The sequence below is a fragment of the Cucumis melo genome, chromosome 4 (assembly GCF_025177605.1).
Source record: "Cucumis melo cultivar AY chromosome 4, USDA_Cmelo_AY_1.0, whole genome shotgun sequence".
Lineage (NCBI taxonomy): Eukaryota > Viridiplantae > Streptophyta > Magnoliopsida > Cucurbitales > Cucurbitaceae > Cucumis > Cucumis melo.
This window is the reverse complement of record NC_066860.1, coordinates 10497493-10515951: the sequence shown is the minus strand read 5'-3', so window position 1 is coordinate 10515951 and position 18459 is coordinate 10497493. Positions and strand designations below refer to the sequence as shown.

The window sequence follows — 18459 nt, the reverse complement described above, 5'->3', positions numbered from 1 at the left end:
TTGACAGTAACTCATCCTTGCCAAATAGAAATGAACTAGTTTATAAATCTAGTGAAGCATGACTGAGCAATATACAACACGGGGAAAAATTCATGGCAAAAAAAAAATCTTGGATAGAGAAAAAAGAGCAGCAAGAAAAAATTCAATAGCAACACTGATGTCCATATTGAGAATGGGATAATGGCCATATCAAATTAGGGGAAAAAAAGGCAATAAGATGAAAGGCTGGAAGAAACAGCTGATGTCCATATTAATGAAGTCTGATTCTATACTCTCAACTTTAATTCTAAGTAGAAATAACAAAATCAAACATCAACTTTAATAAACGAATCTAACGTGTCATCCATCAGAAAACGTACACAGTTTAATTGCTAATAAAGAAGAAACCATATATAGAATCCCCACTAACTCATCCAAAACAAAATCTAGAAGAAACAGCTAAGCTTCCCTACCATATAAAAGCACAATTTTGAGTGAGAATAATCTCAATACAATACACGAAAAAGAGAAATTATCAGTTAAAGAAAGTACAACGATTGTGAAACTTACAGAAAAATTTGAACATTTAATCTAGGAAATGAAAAGATCAGGAAGGGAAAAAGCACGGTAAACGAAATGAGAATAGAATTAACTCCAGTAGCGGATCATGCACTGTAGGGCTTACCAAAGACGTGGAGGCTTGTGACGAAGTCGATGAAGCAAAGGCTCATGACGAGGATGACAATGGTAGAAATCTTTAAGCCTGGAGCATCGTCGGTGTAGAATCTCAGCATGTTTCCGCCGCCGGCCACGAGTCCAATAGAGGCGGTGGCAGAAGTAGAGCAGGACGGACGTTCAAGGTGAGGGAGATGAATAGATTGGTAGAAGGGAGAACGAATGGAGAGGGAAGGAGAGAGGCAGAGCGGTGAACAGTGTCGCACAGAGTGGTGAATAGTGCGACAGGGGAGTGGTGAACAATGTTTAAGGAGAAAGGAGGAGTGAAGGGGGTTTTGATAACCATATTCCCTTGATATTCAAACTCCACCCCACTCTCCTCGTTGGGCCAAACAGGTCGTAAGTTTCTTAAAGACCAATGTAAAACAGGATACCAAAATATGATATTAGAAAAAAAAAATTATAAGTTCCATGGGCCAGATGTGTATAATTTTATGACATAAAATTGTGTACCATAGACCAATTAAATTTCTAACTTCACTTGGGTTCCTTCTCATCATCATCATCATATTCACAAAAAATGAGCAAACTTTGATGCCATTGCCTCTTCCATCCCACAGAAACAAACTGCAATTGCAACACATTTAAACCCTAAAACCCCAATATGAATTCTCAAAGATTCAATGCGGCCTGCGATTTTGTCAAAGAATAGTACTCTCCACGTTGTCCCATTGAAATCAGCTCACTGTGCGATCCTTGTTCCACGACTTTCCCGTTCTTGATCACTGCAATGGTGTTCGCCTTCTGAATCGTCGATAATCGATGAGCTATGATTATGCAAGTTCTGCCAACCATCATCTTCTCCAGGGCTTCCTGTACCAAATTCTCTGATACGCTGTCCAGTGCGCTTGTTGCTTCATCTAGCAGCAGGATTGATGGGTTCTTCAGGATTGCTCGAGCCAGCGCGATTCTTTGCTTTTGTCCTCCTGATAGCTGAGCTCCTCTCTCTCCACAGTATGTATCGTACTCATCTTTCATTCCACTGTTAGAATAGACATATTGAAAAATTAAGAGAAGAAAAATGTAATATTGCTGATTCAATTCTCTGTTTTTAGATAGCTTTATGAGGCCAAATTAGAACAAACATGATAGTTTAAGAACCAAATGAATAAACTTTATTTCTATGAGGAAAGAAAAGGAAGAGAACTTTGAAAGAAGTTAGCCATATTTACCTTATAAATTCATGGGCATTGGCCAGAACAGCTGCTTCTCGGATCTCTGATTCCCCTGCCTCCTCTTTTCCATAGGCAATGTTTTCTCTAATAGTTCCAGCAAAAAGAGTTGGCTCTTGACTGACTAATGCCATTTGTGACCTTAACCATCTCAAATTGTAGTTCTTAATATCTAGTTCATCAATGTGTATAGATCCGGTTGAGGGATCATAGAACCTTTCAATAAGTCCAATAATAGTAGATTTTCCCGAACCACTCTGCCCCACCAGAGCAACTGTTTTTCCTGCATCAATTTTAAGGGTCAGTCCCCTTAAAATCATTTGTTCTGGTCTTGTTGGATATGAGAAGCAAATACTCCTGAGCTCCACTTTTCCCTTTATCCGTCTTTTGTGATCTCTCCCAGATTTGTTCTCTGGATCAATTTCAGTCTTCCTGTCTAGGATTGCAATAACTGATCCAACAGCATTGCTTCCTTTAGATATATCAGAAGTCATACTTCCAGCGTCTGCTATGATGTATGCAGTGAATAGCAATATCAAGAATGCTTGAAAGATGTGTTCTGAGGATATCATATCTTGTGTCAATAGCCTCCCACCATACCAGTAGGCCAAAGCTGTTGAAGCAGTGTTAAAGAACTGGGAACTGAACAGGCCAATGGCAGATATCCAAGATTGTCTAGCACTCTCTTTCTTAGGAGACTTCAGGGTGGCAGCAAAGAGCCCGAGAATCTTTTTCTGGGATGAGAATGCAACAATAGTTTTATGGTTTGTTACAGCTTCACTTGCAAGTTGGCTTCCTTCTCTCTGTGCTTTTCGGGCTTTTTCAGCCATGCTCTTCATCAACACACTTCTTGCATAGAAACTACCAATGACTAGTGGCTGCACTGCAATCATAACCAGAGTTAACCTCCACGAGAGCACAAGCCCCGCACTGTAAGCAAAGGCTGCACTAAAAATTGCTTGAACCAGTAGTGACATTCTGTCTCCAACAAGGGAACGGACCATGTTGGCTTCAGTTGATAACCTTGCACAAATGGCTGCACTTGTGTTCTCATCTTGATCAAACCATCCAATTTCAAATGTCATAAGCTTTTCAAGTATCTTTTCACGCACCCGCTTGGTAAGTCTTTCTCCCATGATTGAAAAGTTATAATGCTGCAGTATATTCATGAAGAAGTTGAAAATGCCAATGCCTAAGAAGACAAGTGACAAGTTTCTAGATTTAGACTTAATGTTGGGCTCATTAGCACGAAAATAAACTGATATGAGTGCTCCTACACAATAAGCATTGATGGGTTGAACTGCTCCTGAGCCTAGAGCACCTATACATCCAAGCAGTGCTCGTCTCCATTCAGGTGCATTCATTTTCAGCAAACGCCACTGGGAAGGAGAAGGATAAGCTGGATGCTTTCTATCTTCTTCAATGCTTTCATCGTCAGGATCAAATTGGACAGAGTAAGAGTATGGTGTTCCCATGGAGATGGACATTGCTGTGCTGAAGGGAAATAATACTGGAGTATTATGTCCACTAGATTTCACACTGATTGGGCTTGTGGGAGCACTCATCCTATGGCGATATCTTCTATCCATTTCAATATTGGTATCATAAAATGTTTCATTCTGCACTGCTATCTGTTGCAACTGCACCATCCGTCGATACTCCCCACCCTGTCCATTGTTCAACAACATCAGCTCATCGTGTGAACCTGATTCAATTACTTCCCCAGCTTTAAGAACCACAATTTGATGTGCCGTTTGTATTGTTGATAGGCGATGTGCAATGGTGATTGTCGTCCTTCCTTTTGATGCCTTGTCAATTGCTTCCTGTACCATTTGTTCCGATTGTGCATCCAGTGCACTGGTTGCTTCATCAAGTAGCAGTATTTTTGGGTCCCGAAGAAGAGCTCTTGCAATTGCAATCCGTTGCTTTTGACCTCCAGACATTTGGAAGCCAAACTGACCAACCTGAAAAGAACCATAGTTGTTGACATTACCAAAGGGTTCTTAAAGTAGACTAACTTTGATTTCAACTTTGTCAGTTTCAATTTTTTATTTTTTAATTGTTTCAAACTAGCAAAGTGGGTTATCTATTTCATAGACTTGTTTGTTTTGCAGTTGATAGCGTTCAAGCATTAAAATATTATATAGCAACCTAATTTTGTAGGTATATATGTGACAAATACTTACTTGAGTATCGTAACCTTCTGGCAGCTTAACGATGAAGTCATGTGCATTTGCAGCTTTAGCTGCATTTATCACTTGCTCCATTGAAGCTCCATCTTTTCCAAACATTATGTTCTCTTTTATTGAAGTTGCAAATAGAACAGGTTCCTGATTCACCAAACCCATTTGAGATCTCAACCATTTTAGCTGAAATCTTTTTATTTTATGTCCATCCAAGAGTATTTCTCCATCAGTGGGATCATAAAATCTTTCAAGCAGTGAGATAACTGTAGACTTGCCAGATCCACTTCCTCCCACCAGCCCTACTCTCTTCCCTGCTGGAACCTTCAGATTGAATCCTTGTAAAACAGGTGTATCTGGTCTTGATGGATAGGTAAAATATACATTTTGAAATTCAATCTCTCCTTTCACATGTGATAGGGCTTTCTCCTTTTTGTCTTCTCTGTCTGTCTCTGCAACACGATCAATCATTTCAAGGATACGAGATGTTGCAGATGTTGCCTCTGTGATGGAGGTTAGATGAGGAAGTGCACTCAATATACTCCTGAAAATGTTGAATTTACAGCGGAAAAAAATTAGTTGAAGTTCAACAATGAATACACAGGATATAAATGTTGAAGAAAACTCACAGTCCTCCCATGAGAACATCGAAACCAGCTATAAAAATATTGCCTCCTTTTTCTCCTTTCTCTGTAATCAAATAAGTGCCAACCCAAGCTTGAAAACCCCAACCAGCATAAATGATTCCCATGCTCCCAAGCATCAATCCCTTCACAAAACCGGATTTTATACCAAATTCCATACTTTTTTGGAGTGCTTGGCTGAATTTTTCTTGTGTTTGATTTTCTCCTACATATGCATATACAGTTCTTATTGAGGATACCGCTTGCTCTACAATCCCACCAGCAACACCATAAGATTCGATCATCTTCATTATCAGGTCCATCATAATTTTGCCAAAGACGAGCCCTGGACCAATGAACATGGCTGAGAGTGGGATCACTGCAAAGGTGAATCTCCATGATACTATAAAGGCAAATACATGGCAGAAGAAAAATGTTGACATGTAAGCAAGGCAATCGGGTATCTGCACAGAGAAAGAATGAGGTATATCAGCAGGATGGAATATGATTTCACTGATTATTTTGAATTATTGATGGCCATTGGGGTGTTGTATGGTTCATATTTAGAGTTTATATAAGTTGGAAGGAAATTCATTACTACCATGGATGAACTATTTTTTTGACTTCTTCAACTTTAACATACTAGAAAATCTTGTTAACATACTGGGTTATAGTCTAAACCGTGCTGATATATATCTCTAACTTAGTTCCTGGTAACTAATAGCGTTTTGAATAATATAATTATAAATTTGTCTTCATCCGTCAACTTAAGCTTTTGGGACAATCGGCGATTTAATATGATATCAAAGACCATAAAGCCTAGATGCGTATTTGATCCAATAAAAAAATTGTGATTCAATTCTGAATGGTGAACCCAAAAGAATTACCATCTTAAGGGGACATGTTTAGAATCTCATATTGGAAAAATCAATAGATCTCACACTCTTTATAGGATAGATTGCCAATTTTTTTTAAGATAGAACCTCATACTAGTTAATATGGTATCTGAGCCAAGTTTAGGATCTAGTGTTTATTGTTTCTATGCACAAATGTTTGGCACATACACTTAAGTGTTGGGAAAGAGTGACTCAGAGCAAACCTTTTCGCATAATGCAACTTGGATTGAACTAGCATCAGAGGAAATAAGGGAGACAACCTCATGAGTTGTGGAACCAGTTTGGGTATCAAAGAAGCTAACTTCTTGTCTAAGCACGGATTTCAAATATTCCATTCTCATCCTAGACGTCTGTCTCTCTGCTGTTCTTGCCCAACACAATCCCTCTGCAAATTTAAAATTGTGTAGCTAATTGAGAAAAACATTGACTATATAGACTATTACCCTCTTACCCTATGGATATATTCCAGCAAATATGCTCACCCACAAAGGCCGAAAGTCCAACTCCAATTGCAACGTATAGTAGACGCAGTGCGAACTGAAACATGTTAGATAGCAAGTTAACCAATTGCTTTACGTACTCTAGAATCAACAATCCATATATCTACCGGCATGTAGCCTGTAGGCTATGTGATAGAAAACAGAAGTTCATAATTAATTGCCATTTCTAGTACTTCTCAGTTTTTCGTTGCCAGGAAGGCATCACCATTGTCTAAGAAGGAAAAATACGGATATAAGACACAGATACAACATGACACTAGCACAGCGTCGCACCATATTTTAGAAATCTAGGATAGGTTACGGCAAGGACATGCTTATTAAAATATACGTAATTTTTCTATCAAAAGAAAATTCAAACTAAATTGGTTGATGGACTTGTATGCTTAAAAAACTTAGCTTGATCTATTTCACACTCAAAATTTATTATTTTTGTCATACATTTGTCTTTTTAGTCTACTCAATAAGTATTATATGCATGTTTAACACATTTGTTGTATATACGTATCCAACAAGTGTTAAGAGTGTCCAAGTGTCTGATACATGTTTAACATGAACATGCTAGCCAAACTAAAGCGTTTGTGCTTCTTGGATGATTGTAGAAACCATTTTCTTTTTCTGCCCTATTTCGGTTTCCTTATGATCAAACAATATATGATAGCAAGTGTAAGCCATTTGATTAGTGGGTTGAACATTACATTTAGTGAATGGACATTATGTCTAATGGATTATGGAACATATTCTTTGTTTCATTCTCTCGTTAGTTATTCTCTATCTTTCTGAAAATGCTTAGTCGTTGCTCACTTTGCCTCTGTTCTCTCCATCTGCCTATAATTATTGGTATAAATATTTTTCATCATTGTGATTATGATAAAGTTTCCCATAAGAAATGAAACTTTACAAAGAGGTGCAAGCCTTACCGTGTCAACCATATCATTTGTCAAGCCACTGTTTTTATCTCCATAAGCATTGATCACATCCTTAAGAATGTACATCATGAGAGGGACCTGTAATCCATCACCAATGCTCCCCAGAGTCCCAAAGAACATCAACAACTTGTCGATGCTATCAGCGTAATGGAATATGCTTTTGCCTGCCATTTTTCTGCTTCTATGGTCTAGAAGAGGGAGAGAGAAGAGAAACAGATTTGGAGATTATTCAAGGTATGTAGTATTTCTAAGCTAGATAGAAAAACTGGTAGGCTTAATCTGTTGCGTGATCTCTTTCATTTTTTGATATAGCCAATACCGTGTGAGATAAGAACGACTTTATATTTGAGCCTTAGCCGGCAGACAGTGATTCCTGAAACGTAATTTTTTTGGTTGTATTATTTGTTTGTCTGCAAGCAATTTCAAGCCCTTGGGTAGACTGATTCTTCGTTTTGGTTATTGGAAAACACAAGTGAATCAGAAATGTATTTACAAAATTCAGAAAATGAAAGATTATTGATTTGAGATTCTTGAGTGATTTGATAGGTTATTATTATTATTGTTATTTTTCGTTCTGCATTTGGACTGATTTGTATGGCCATGATTACGCTTATGTGTGGTTTCTTCTAGTTGTTTACATTTCCAAAACTAAGTATTTTCTGCCTGCAATTTTTGGTCCCTTCCTAAATGCATAAGGCCAAAAGGACTGCACTTAGGAGACTATGAAGCAATAAGACTTTGTTGTTTTTAGGCCAAAAGTTAAATTGACATCCTTGTTAAAATGACTTAAAACTAATAGAAAATAAGAACAAAATCAAATGCAACCACCGGGAGAAAAGAGGGGTCAGAGAGAAAATACTATTATTTTCTATTTACATTATTTATCTTCGGGACAGTTGTTCTTGGATTGGTGTTTCTTGGTTATTGTTTGTTGCATTAAAATATTCCTCCCTCTCTCTCTTTCACTCTCACTCATACACAAGTAAATAGAAATTGTAGAATTGGTAGTACTCACATTGTAATTCTCTTTTGAAATGCTAGATTTTGGATCTTGAAATCTTACATTTCATAATGTTACACGTATAATTCTTAATCTTTAGTTCTTAAGTTTCAAAATATTACAATTCTAACCTTGAGACTTGAGTTTTAATTTGATTTAATTTCTAGGTCTCAAGATTCTTACTTTTAACATTGATTTGTCTAGCTTAATGTTTATTAATTAATTTAAAAGAAGTATAGCTTAATGTTTATTAATTAATTTAAAAGAAGTATAACTAATATTTTGACGTAAATTTAACTTTAACAATTATAAAAATAGCGAAACTTAACTAGTTAATTGTAGGAGAATTTTCAAATATAACATCATGAATCATTGATAAAATCTAAAATTTTGCTATAATTTTCTTTTTAACATTTTCAAAAAATTTGTTATTTACAATAAACTCTCTTAGTCTTTATAATTTGATGGTTGTTCAATTTTGGTCTACATACTTGTATCCAATTTTAGTCCATATATCTTGAATATAACTTGAAAAGGGTCCCTAACATTAAATTAGAATAAAATTCATTAGAATAAAATACATGGATTTCTTTTCCAAATTCAAATGTGTTGGAGTAGAATAAAATAGTTCACTCCACCTTTTGGTCACCTACTAAGTTATTTGGGGATTTAAGGTTATTCAAACACCTTTCATTTCTCAATACTCCTTGTAATCTCTCTCTAGCCTTCTTGTAGTCCCCATCTGTTCTCCTTGTAATCTCCCTACCTCCTTCTCTCCCTTTCTTCTTCTTTCTTCCTCTCTCTCTTTTTTCTTTTTTCTTTTATCTTTTCTTTTTCTTTTCCATTTTAAATTTTTTTAATTAAAATCTCTAAAATATATAATAAGAAGTCTATAATTCTATCATCAAACATAACTCTTTTTTTAAAAATATATGATAAGAAAGCTTTTTGCAAAAGGAATAAATTAAAATTAATATTTTAATATATTCTTCTTTTAGTTCAACTTCAACAATTGCGGAATGTGAAAAAAATCGTTTAAGAAATTTCGATATTGAATTATGTTTAATTAAGTAGAGTTTTTTTTTGTTTATTAATTATTCAATTGAGCTTAATATTTCATTTGAAAACATTTTAATTTAAACCTAGATTTACTTTTGAATTCCTATCAATCTTATCCAAATATTTTAATTTTAACTAATAAAGGTGTTTGATTTCTAACTAAATTATAGAAAACTATTTTGAATTTTATTGTTTTCTATAAAAGCTAGTACTACCCTATTTTGTTTAAAAAATATTTTTGAAGTTACATTAGTTCTCATTAAACATTTTTAAAAGTTAAAAATAGTTAACACTAGTATGTGGTAAAAAGGAAAAATATGCTTAGATGTAATGTAGGTTTTTATAGTAATTTTTTGTGTCAAAATTAAAAACAATGATGCTTAGATAAATCTTAAGATGCATTATCTTCGTGCACCTTATTTTTCTTTATACATGAAAAATGAATTAAGGCCATGTTTATTTTGGAGGAAAACATAATCTATTAATGGTAATTTGAAAAGTAGTGTGGTTTATTTGATTATGTTTGTTGTTATGTTCTATAGTTATAATGAAATGCAAAACTACTAGCTTCATGTAAGAAAGATTGTACTTCATGTATAGTGAAAAACTCAGTTTGAAACTAAGTTTATTAAATGAAGATCCTAAATAACCAAATTTTAAAAAATCAATTGAAGAAAAATGTGTATTTTATGTAGACAAAAAGAGAATAGTAAAAACTCATATTATAATAGTCTACATCCCAAACACATTTTATAATAACACAGATTATAATAGTTTGTACCGTAAATTTGACTAAACGCGGGTTATAATAATACAAATTATAATAGTCTGCACTCGAAACACAAACTATAATAATCCTCATACTATTAGTATGAGAATTATTATAGTCAGATTATTATAAGTTACTCTTCACCCCAAATGTCCCCTAAAAATAAAAAAGTAAACTAGAGAGAGAACGAAACAGAGTGAGAGTGAAATGAACTTTTGTGTTAGTTTATTTTAACAATGAAACTTTGCGTAAGTTTATTTTGGTGATTTCACACAAACTTGACATAAGCAAACAATCTAAAAACTTAATTTTTAAAAATTCAAGACAAATTTCATTTCCTCAAAATTTGGGTCATTTCCTCATAATTTCATACACGATCACCTAAACAGATGAGAAAATTACTTTATGGAGATTATAGTTAAATTTATTAAATGAATACCATAATAAACAATATTGAATAAAATCTCTTTGAAAAAATATGTGTACTGCAAAAAAGAATAGTGAAAAAAAATCAATTTTGATATAGTCTAGATTATAATAATTTGCACCCCAAACACAGATTATAATAACCCCCAGACTATAATAATTTGCACCTCAAACACAGACTAGGGGTGTACATAAACCGAGTTGGGTCAGGTTTGAAGAAAAATATGGACCAACCCAAAAATATTCGGGTTGGAAAAAAAATGAACCCTATAGTTCAAATTGAAAGGACCAACCCAACCCAAAAATTTTGGGTTGGGCCAGGTTGGGTTAGCAGGTTCCTTTTTTTTCATCTATCCATAATCTCAACTCCACAAATTCAACGAATTCAAATTTAGCATTGAACATAAAAACAATTTCAACACCAAAAATTCAAAAAAACCAAATTTGGTATTGAACATAAACAATTTTAGTACCACAAAGTTAAAAAAATTTCAACACCATAATTTCAACAAATTCAACTTACCAAAGTGAAGGGATGAGGCTTTTAATTCTAAAAAAGTATTAACAAAGGGATGGGGCGTCTTCTACCTGCCCTTAGAACATAAGAAAATAAGAGAGTACCGAAAACTACCCTTTCACCAAAAACTGAAGAAGAATTTAGTTAAGGAGACGACAGAGAGAAAGTTGAGCTGAGGTTGATGGGTAAGGGTTGTGGCTTGTCAGGTGACTAGGCTTGGACTGAACTATGATAGAATTTAAGAAATTGTAATAATTTCTCGTTCTCTTAAGATAAGGAATATGTCCTCAATATAGTCTAATTAATGGGTGTATCCCACTTATTTTATGAGATAATTGCTTTAAATATCGGAGTGGTGAGCAATGAAATAAGACAAATTTTTTTAAAAAAATGAATTTTATTCAAGACATTAAATTTGGCCACCGTTTTCTAAGCGGGTGTTACGGGGTGCCAACACCTTCCCCCCGTACATAAATGACTCCCGAACTCAACTATGATTTTTTCGTAGACCAATTTTTATTTTATTTAAAATGATTTAATTTATTTTGGTGTCCAATCACACCGAAAAAGATTGGTGGTGACTTTTTTTTTCGTTTTTAAAATTAAACCCTTTTTAAGGACGTCGGCCGCTCCACATCGTCTTGGGTACGTGGCGACAGCTTGGCGACTCCACTTGGGAATTGAGGTTCCACCTCAAGAGTTTGGCCTTTTCTTTTGTCTTGATCTTGTTTATTTATTTTATTGTTTTATTGTTTTATTGTTTTATTGTTTTATTTTCTTTTCGTTTTAGTGTGTTGTTTATTATTGTTTCACACACAATTACAAGCCTCCTTCTTGAGCTCTACCCTATATGATTAGAAATGAGTATGGAGTAATGTTGACCTTCGAGGAACTTATGCTTCTGTGCAGGAACACGAAAAATTCTCCCAATTTGGTCATACAATCACATGTGACAGTTATGATCAAATTGAGGGCATTTTATCCTTTAGAACTTATATTCAGCTTTACTCATTATAATTCGCATATCATGTTAATTCATATGTTTTAGAATGTTAATTTTTTTGCCTTATTATACTATTTTCACACACTAGGACAAGCCCTCTACCCAAGTTGTACCTATAGGGTTAGATTCGAGGATGTAGTAGTGTTTGACCTTCGAGAAGTTGTTGCTCCCGTGCAGGCTCACAAAAAATTCTCTCTCAATTTGGTTATGTGATCAAGTATGACTATACACCATTTTGAGGGCATGTGTCAAATAGGATACTAGCGTTAACTTCACTAAGTTTTCTGCCTTATTATACTATTTTCACTCGTGGGAGGATGTATCTTAGTGGTTGGAACATTTTCAACTAGAGTCAAGGGTGAGTTGGCCTAAGAAATTAGAAGTTCCACTTCCAAAGACTTGTTAGCTGGGATTCATCAACAATAGCCTAGAAGTGTTAAAAAATTTTATGGAAAAACTTAATGCCAGACTATAGAGCAGTGTTTACAAAAGCATATGGAAGCATAGGTGACCTTTTATACACTACGATTAATTCATCAACATTGCGAGCTTTTGTCACATTTCTGGGACCCTATGTTGAAGCGTTTCACCTTCAACACGTTTGACTTAACTCTTACTATAGAAGAATATCAAGCACTTATTAGCCTACCAGCTGATAGAGGGAATAAGCCTTATATTTATGATCGAAAGTTGACTTTACAAAGGTCGCTATCAAAGTTTATGGGTGACATTCATGCATCTGAAATAAAGAAACAGACAAAGACAAAAGAAGGTAAGAATTGTATTCCCATCAATTATCTCATCAATCTTGTGCACGGTTGTTTATCAAGGAAGAAGGGTTTGTCTCTCATTGCATTATGTATCTACGGAACAGTTATTTTTCCCAGAATTAAAAGGTATGTTGAAGAAGAGGTTGTTAAGATTTTTGTTGGGATAGAATGAGGAGTAAACCCTGTTATCCCAATCATGGTAGAGACCTTCAGATCGCTAAATCATTGTCGAATCCAAGGAAAAGGAAAATTCTTCAGCTGTGCTCCTATGCTCTTCATTTGGATTTCTAGTCATCTAAGGTATCCTAATAATTTTGGATATCCTCAGATAAAATTTAGCAGTCTGTGGAATAATACCAGAAACACTATCAGAGAATTCAATAGTGCATACCTAAGACCCAAAGGATCTAGAATTTGGAGTTTGGATGCAATTTTTCAGCCATTTAACAACAGTAGAAGCAATTTGGAGAGCTCCTTGGATGACCACAAGTCCTTTGACATACCATTGTGGAAAATTGGCTTTTATCCTGCTATTAGGTTTATGGAGGGGCATTGCTTATTCTCCTCTTTTGGTACTACGTCAATTATGGTCAAAACAATTTGCGCCAGTTATATGTGGGCTAGAAGATTAGGAATTCTTGTATGAGTCCGAGCAAACAATAAAATTCATGAAGTAGTTAAGGCATGGAAATTTGCAAAAAGATGAAGAGTTCGCGACGTTGTGAGGGTACTACAGAATAATATGATAATTGTAGAGCATCTAGGAATGAGATTACAGTTAATGCTATGCCAGAATCTTTAGTTCCAAACATAGAATTGAAGAGATATCATGATGATAAAGAAAAGGAATTAAAGCGATTAAGAGAAATGAATTGGGGATTGGCAATAGAGAACGAAAAGTTAAGAGAAGAAGTCAAGAAATGGGTCTAGCAAGCTATTAATACTTAAAAAGATTTAGACAATGCGAAATGAAAGCAATTGGAGCTGGAGAAGAATAACGATTCTTTAAACACTAAGGCAATCCAAGTAAGAAAAAAGAACAAGAGGTTATTAAGGAATATTGTCGACTTACATGAAGAGATGGAAGCTAAAAAGGTATGCATTACAGATTTGAGACATGAAATAGAAAGATTGAATGGTGTTGCTTTAGAATTCCAAAATGCATTACATGAACAAGTCATGTCATCTCAATAGACCGCTGTGAAAGTCGAGGTTCTACGACATTCAATTAAAGAATACAAGTCCCAGCTTATAGAAGCGGAAAGAAAAAATAGATTTATGTAAAAAGCCGTTAACAATTCTGAAGGGTAGTTGTTGATATATCGCAAAGCAAGGGAGGTCGCAATAGATGATTATGCTCAATTAATAGAAAAATATCAAGAAATGTCGATAGATTTCATGATGTGGAGGGACGAGTACGAGATATTGAGACGCAAGTATGATGGTGCTAGAGGTCAGATAGAACAAGGGGCTGAAAAATTAAGACAAATGGCAAGGATGACAGATCAATTCTCAGTGCAAGCTAGAATGGAATTTCCAAAGCGGAAGCGTAGGAACGTCATGCAAGTGAAATTCAATTTGTAAAACCAATAAATTCAAAGAAAAACAAAAAGCCTAAGCATGCTTCTATAGAGGAAAAGGTGTAAAGAAACTAAGAACCTTAAAGAACTCTTCTTCCAAGCTTTCTAGAGCACCACGAAGTCTTCCTTGTTATTCTCCAGGTAAAAAATCACAGAGAGTTGTGGGCTTCTGTAATTTGGTGAGGGAAAAGTTTTTGAGAGAATTCTGTTTTTTTTTTTTTTAATGCAGAGAGATCGATTAATCAATAACATGGAGGAGGAAATTAACCATTGACATGGAGGAGGAAATTATCATAACTTCCTCCCTATTTCCCACATTGGGAGTTATTCTATTTATTTATTTTAAAAAGCTATATTAATTAAAATAAAATAAAACTAATATAAATTTAATCTATATTATATAAACTTTATATTATATCATATATAATATAACCAATAGTTTAGATCTCTCATATGATCTATAGTTCTAATATGAATCGAATCCATATTAATTTTAACCTATAGTTTATTTATGAATCTTATTCATATTATTATTATTATTTGAATCATATTCAAATATTAACTTCTCTCATAAAAACTTTACATTATAATGTATCAAATACATTATATTAATTGTATCATATACAATTTATTTTCTTTAATCAATTTGAACAATTCAAATTAAACCAAAATAAATTTGATTCTCATTTATCCTTAATGAGCTAACAAAGGGACCTTATGGACCTACAGATTGAAGCTCCAATGAAATGAGATTAATTAATTAATCTCTATTCATTAACTATTAGTCATTCCACTAAAAACTAATAGTTGCACTCTTCTTACTGTAGATATATTTTTGTGTCCATTATATATAACCAATCAATAGTGCAATGACCCTTCACAAATTGCTCGTAAGTATAGCTAGGCTAAAAATTATCGTTTTGCCCTTATAATTACATCTAACTCCTTAAGTACCACTGATTGCTCTAATGAACAATAATTATAGTCCTACTATAACTCAACTCCTCTTAGGCCAAGAGAGGGTGTGGCGCCACATTATTCAAGCCCTGTAATTAACCCTTAACAGAGCAATTTCTCTACTTACTCTATTTATAGAGAATGAGTGAATTCCTTCTTGTGTAGCTGTGTTCCCAGCTCCCTAATCAGACGAATCCCCAAAATGGTAAGCATATTAAGTCAGCGACATAGGTCACTCTCACCTATACAAATCAAAGGACCGCCTTCATAAACAGGAGTTCATAACTCATCAGGATTTAGGTTAAATCACCTATGGTCATCTTGGTGAAATGTAGTCTCAACTAGTAATGGTGTTAATAAGAGAGACTATTTATTTCATGGTCCAGTCTTATACAAACTCTTTGTATAGAATACCCTCTCTCTAATGTCTTGACATGAATGATTAGGATCAAATCATTTGTAGCACTTTAGAACAATTGTAACAACTACAAAGCAGAATGTATTCGTAGTGTCACTAGGATAAGGTATCCAGCCTTATCCATTTACTACAGACCATTTAGGTTATCACTTAAACATGATCCACATGTATGTCTCCACATACATGTTTAGGTTACAAAAGATAACCTTGGATGTTAGTTTATTGGTTTTGTTGGTTAATGCAACTAAATGTCAAATAAAATAAAACACTTTATTTTATTAGATAAATAAAAATTTTGTATAATATATACAATTACAAACTATAAGACCATGAGATTTAGGGCATCAACCCCAACAATCTTCCACTTATCCTAAAGCTAGTGGGGTGTATAACATAAGAGTTAAAATACTATAATAATACACAAAACAAGAAAATAGGGCTTACAATACGCACACAGTAAATCTTCCACTTGCGCTAGTTTAAATGTGGCATGACACGTAGACTCAGACTCTCTAGGTGACCTTCAAACACCTTAGCTATGAGGGGCTTTATAGACGGACCAACAACATTGTGCGTCGAAGCTATCTGTGTGACGATCACGTTCCCTCGATGCACTATCTCTCGAATCAAGTGATATTTGAGTTCAATATGCTTTCCATGCTTGTGGCTTCTAGGCTCCCTAGAATTAGCCACAACCCCACTGTTATCACAGAAAAGAGTAATTGGCTTTGACATGTTTGAAACTACTTTCAAATCAGTCAAGAATTTTCTAAGTCGAACAGCCTCTTTGGCAGCATCACAAGCTGCGACATACTATGCCTCCATGGTGGAGTCAGCAATACATCCTTGCTTGATACTTCTCTAAACTACAACTCCTCCGTTAAGAGTGAACACTGAACCTGAAGTACATTTACTAGAATCTCTATCAGTTTAAAAATCAGAGTTTGTGTATCCTGTAAGAATCAAATCCTTAGAACCATACACAAGCATGTAGTCCCTCGTTCTCCTAAGATACTTGAGGATAGTTTTAACGGCAGTCCAATGAGCTAATCCTGGATTAGATTGATATCTACTTACTATCCCCACCGCATAACAGATGTCAGTTCTAGTACATAACATCGCATACATCAAGCTGCCAATAGTTGATGCATAAGGGATATGTCTCATTTCCTCAACCTCTTGAGGTATCTTAGGACACTATTCCTTAGATAAAGTAACTTCATGTCTGAAAGGTAGTAAGTCTCTCTTGGAGTTTTGCATTGAATATTTAACAACTATCTTGTCAATATACGATGCTTGAGACAAAGCTAGCATTTTGTTCTTACGATCTCTAAAGATCTGAATACCCAAAACAAATTGTGCCTCTCTCAAATATTTCATTTAATAAAATTATTCTATTCCATCTTACTTTTTCTTATCTCTCTTCTTGCTGATTTAAATTATTATTCTCTTTTTTAAAAGATAAAAAGCCAAATCTTGCAAAATAGCTCAAGGTCACCTCCTCAGCATCCATATTGGACAAAAAGAAAGGTTCGAATAATGGATGAGCAAACCAATGATCAAGTTCAAGTAGTTCATCAAGACATTGAAGGATTGAAAGATCAATTGTCAAAGATCTTGGAACTGCTCACTACTGGAAGAGGAAAGAGTGTTGCGGAGATTTCATCACAAGTGGAAGTAGATCTAAACCAAGTACTAGAGGACATGCCTGCATACCCTCCAGGTCTTACTCCTCAAAGGTCGTCTAGTCCTCGTATGGTGGATAGGACATATCCTATATCCTTTCTCGCACAAAATCCTAATCCGACCTCACAACAGACAGCCCACGTGAGTGATTCCGTATCTACTCCAATTATAAAAATTGGTAAGAAAATTTCAGAAGAGTAGGGTAGTAGGAGAAGACTGAAATTTCTAGAAGAAAGATTGTGCGCCATTGAAGGTGCAGACATGTACGGGAGTATCAACGCAACACAACTATGTTTGATATCAGATGTGGTGATCCCTCCCAAATTTAAGACTCTAGAGTTTGAGAAGTACAATGGAACCACGTGCCTCAAAAGTCATATAGTTATGTACTGTCAGAAAATGTTAGTTTATGCTCATGATGATAAATTGTTGATTCATTGCTTTCAAGATACCTTAGTTGGCCCGACTTCTCGCTGGTACATGCAATTGGATGGTTCAAAAGTGCATAGGTAAAAGGATCTTGTTGATTCATTCTATAAACAATATAAGTACAACATTGATTTGGCACCCGATCATCTGAATCTTTAGAGAATGGAAAAAAAGAATGTTGAAACTTTTAAGGAATATGCACAACGATGGAGAGAGTTAGCTGCACAAGTGCAACCTCCCCTAACCGATAAAGAATTGACAACCATGTTCATAAACACTCTTCAGGCCCTATACTATGATAGAATGTTTGGAAGTGCTTCAACTAATTTCTCAAACGTCATAACAATTCGAGAGCGGATTGAATTTGGAGTGAAGAATGGAAGGATCGCTGATCCTGTTTCAGAGACAAGAAAAATGGTGACTCCAAAGAAAAAAGAAGGAGAAGTACACGAGTTGAGCTCGACTCAAAGAGTAGTGACACGTGTATCCTCACCAACTGTGAGACAGACAAATTACTCTCCTAGTTATCAGAATGGAGGTCAAAGCCCATTTGGTCAGGCAACTCAAAGAAACATAAGGAACAATTGGAAGCAAACTCGTTTTGATCCCATACCTATGTCATACATAGAGCTTTTGCCTCAACTTTTAAAGAGTCATCAAATGGTTACCGTACTACAAGAGCCTGTACAACCACCCTATCCTAAGTGGTATGACCCCAACGCAAAATGTGAATATCATGTTGGAGCAGTAGGGCATTCTATGGAGAATTGTTTTCTTTTGAAAGCTAAAGTGCAAAGTCTAGTTAAGGCTGGTTGGTTGAAATTCAAGAAG

General features: G+C 35.0%; 1 protein-coding gene and 1 long non-coding RNA gene across 3 annotated transcripts; one reads left to right on the top strand and one right to left on the bottom strand.

The window, feature by feature from the left end:
• Window positions 1-368: 368 nt before the first annotated feature.
• LOC103494934 (putative multidrug resistance protein) lies at window positions 369-7185 on the bottom strand. Its single transcript, XM_051083038.1, is given in 7 exon segments — window positions 369-1696; window positions 1887-3850; window positions 4073-4613; window positions 4699-5156; window positions 5792-6024; window positions 6071-6125; window positions 7006-7185. Coding segments are annotated over 7 exon segments (3801 nt in total). The 3' UTR covers window positions 369-1326.
• LOC127148762 (uncharacterized) lies at window positions 1522-7543 on the top strand. Of its 2 annotated transcripts, none has more exons than XR_007819845.1 (2): window positions 1522-1668; window positions 4937-7543. It is a non-coding gene; the product is annotated as an uncharacterized LOC127148762 (long non-coding RNA). The 2 variants fall into 2 exon arrangements; XR_007819846.1 differs by having other exon boundaries at window positions 1532-1668; window positions 4097-7543.
• Window positions 7544-18459: the final 10916 nt, after the last annotated feature.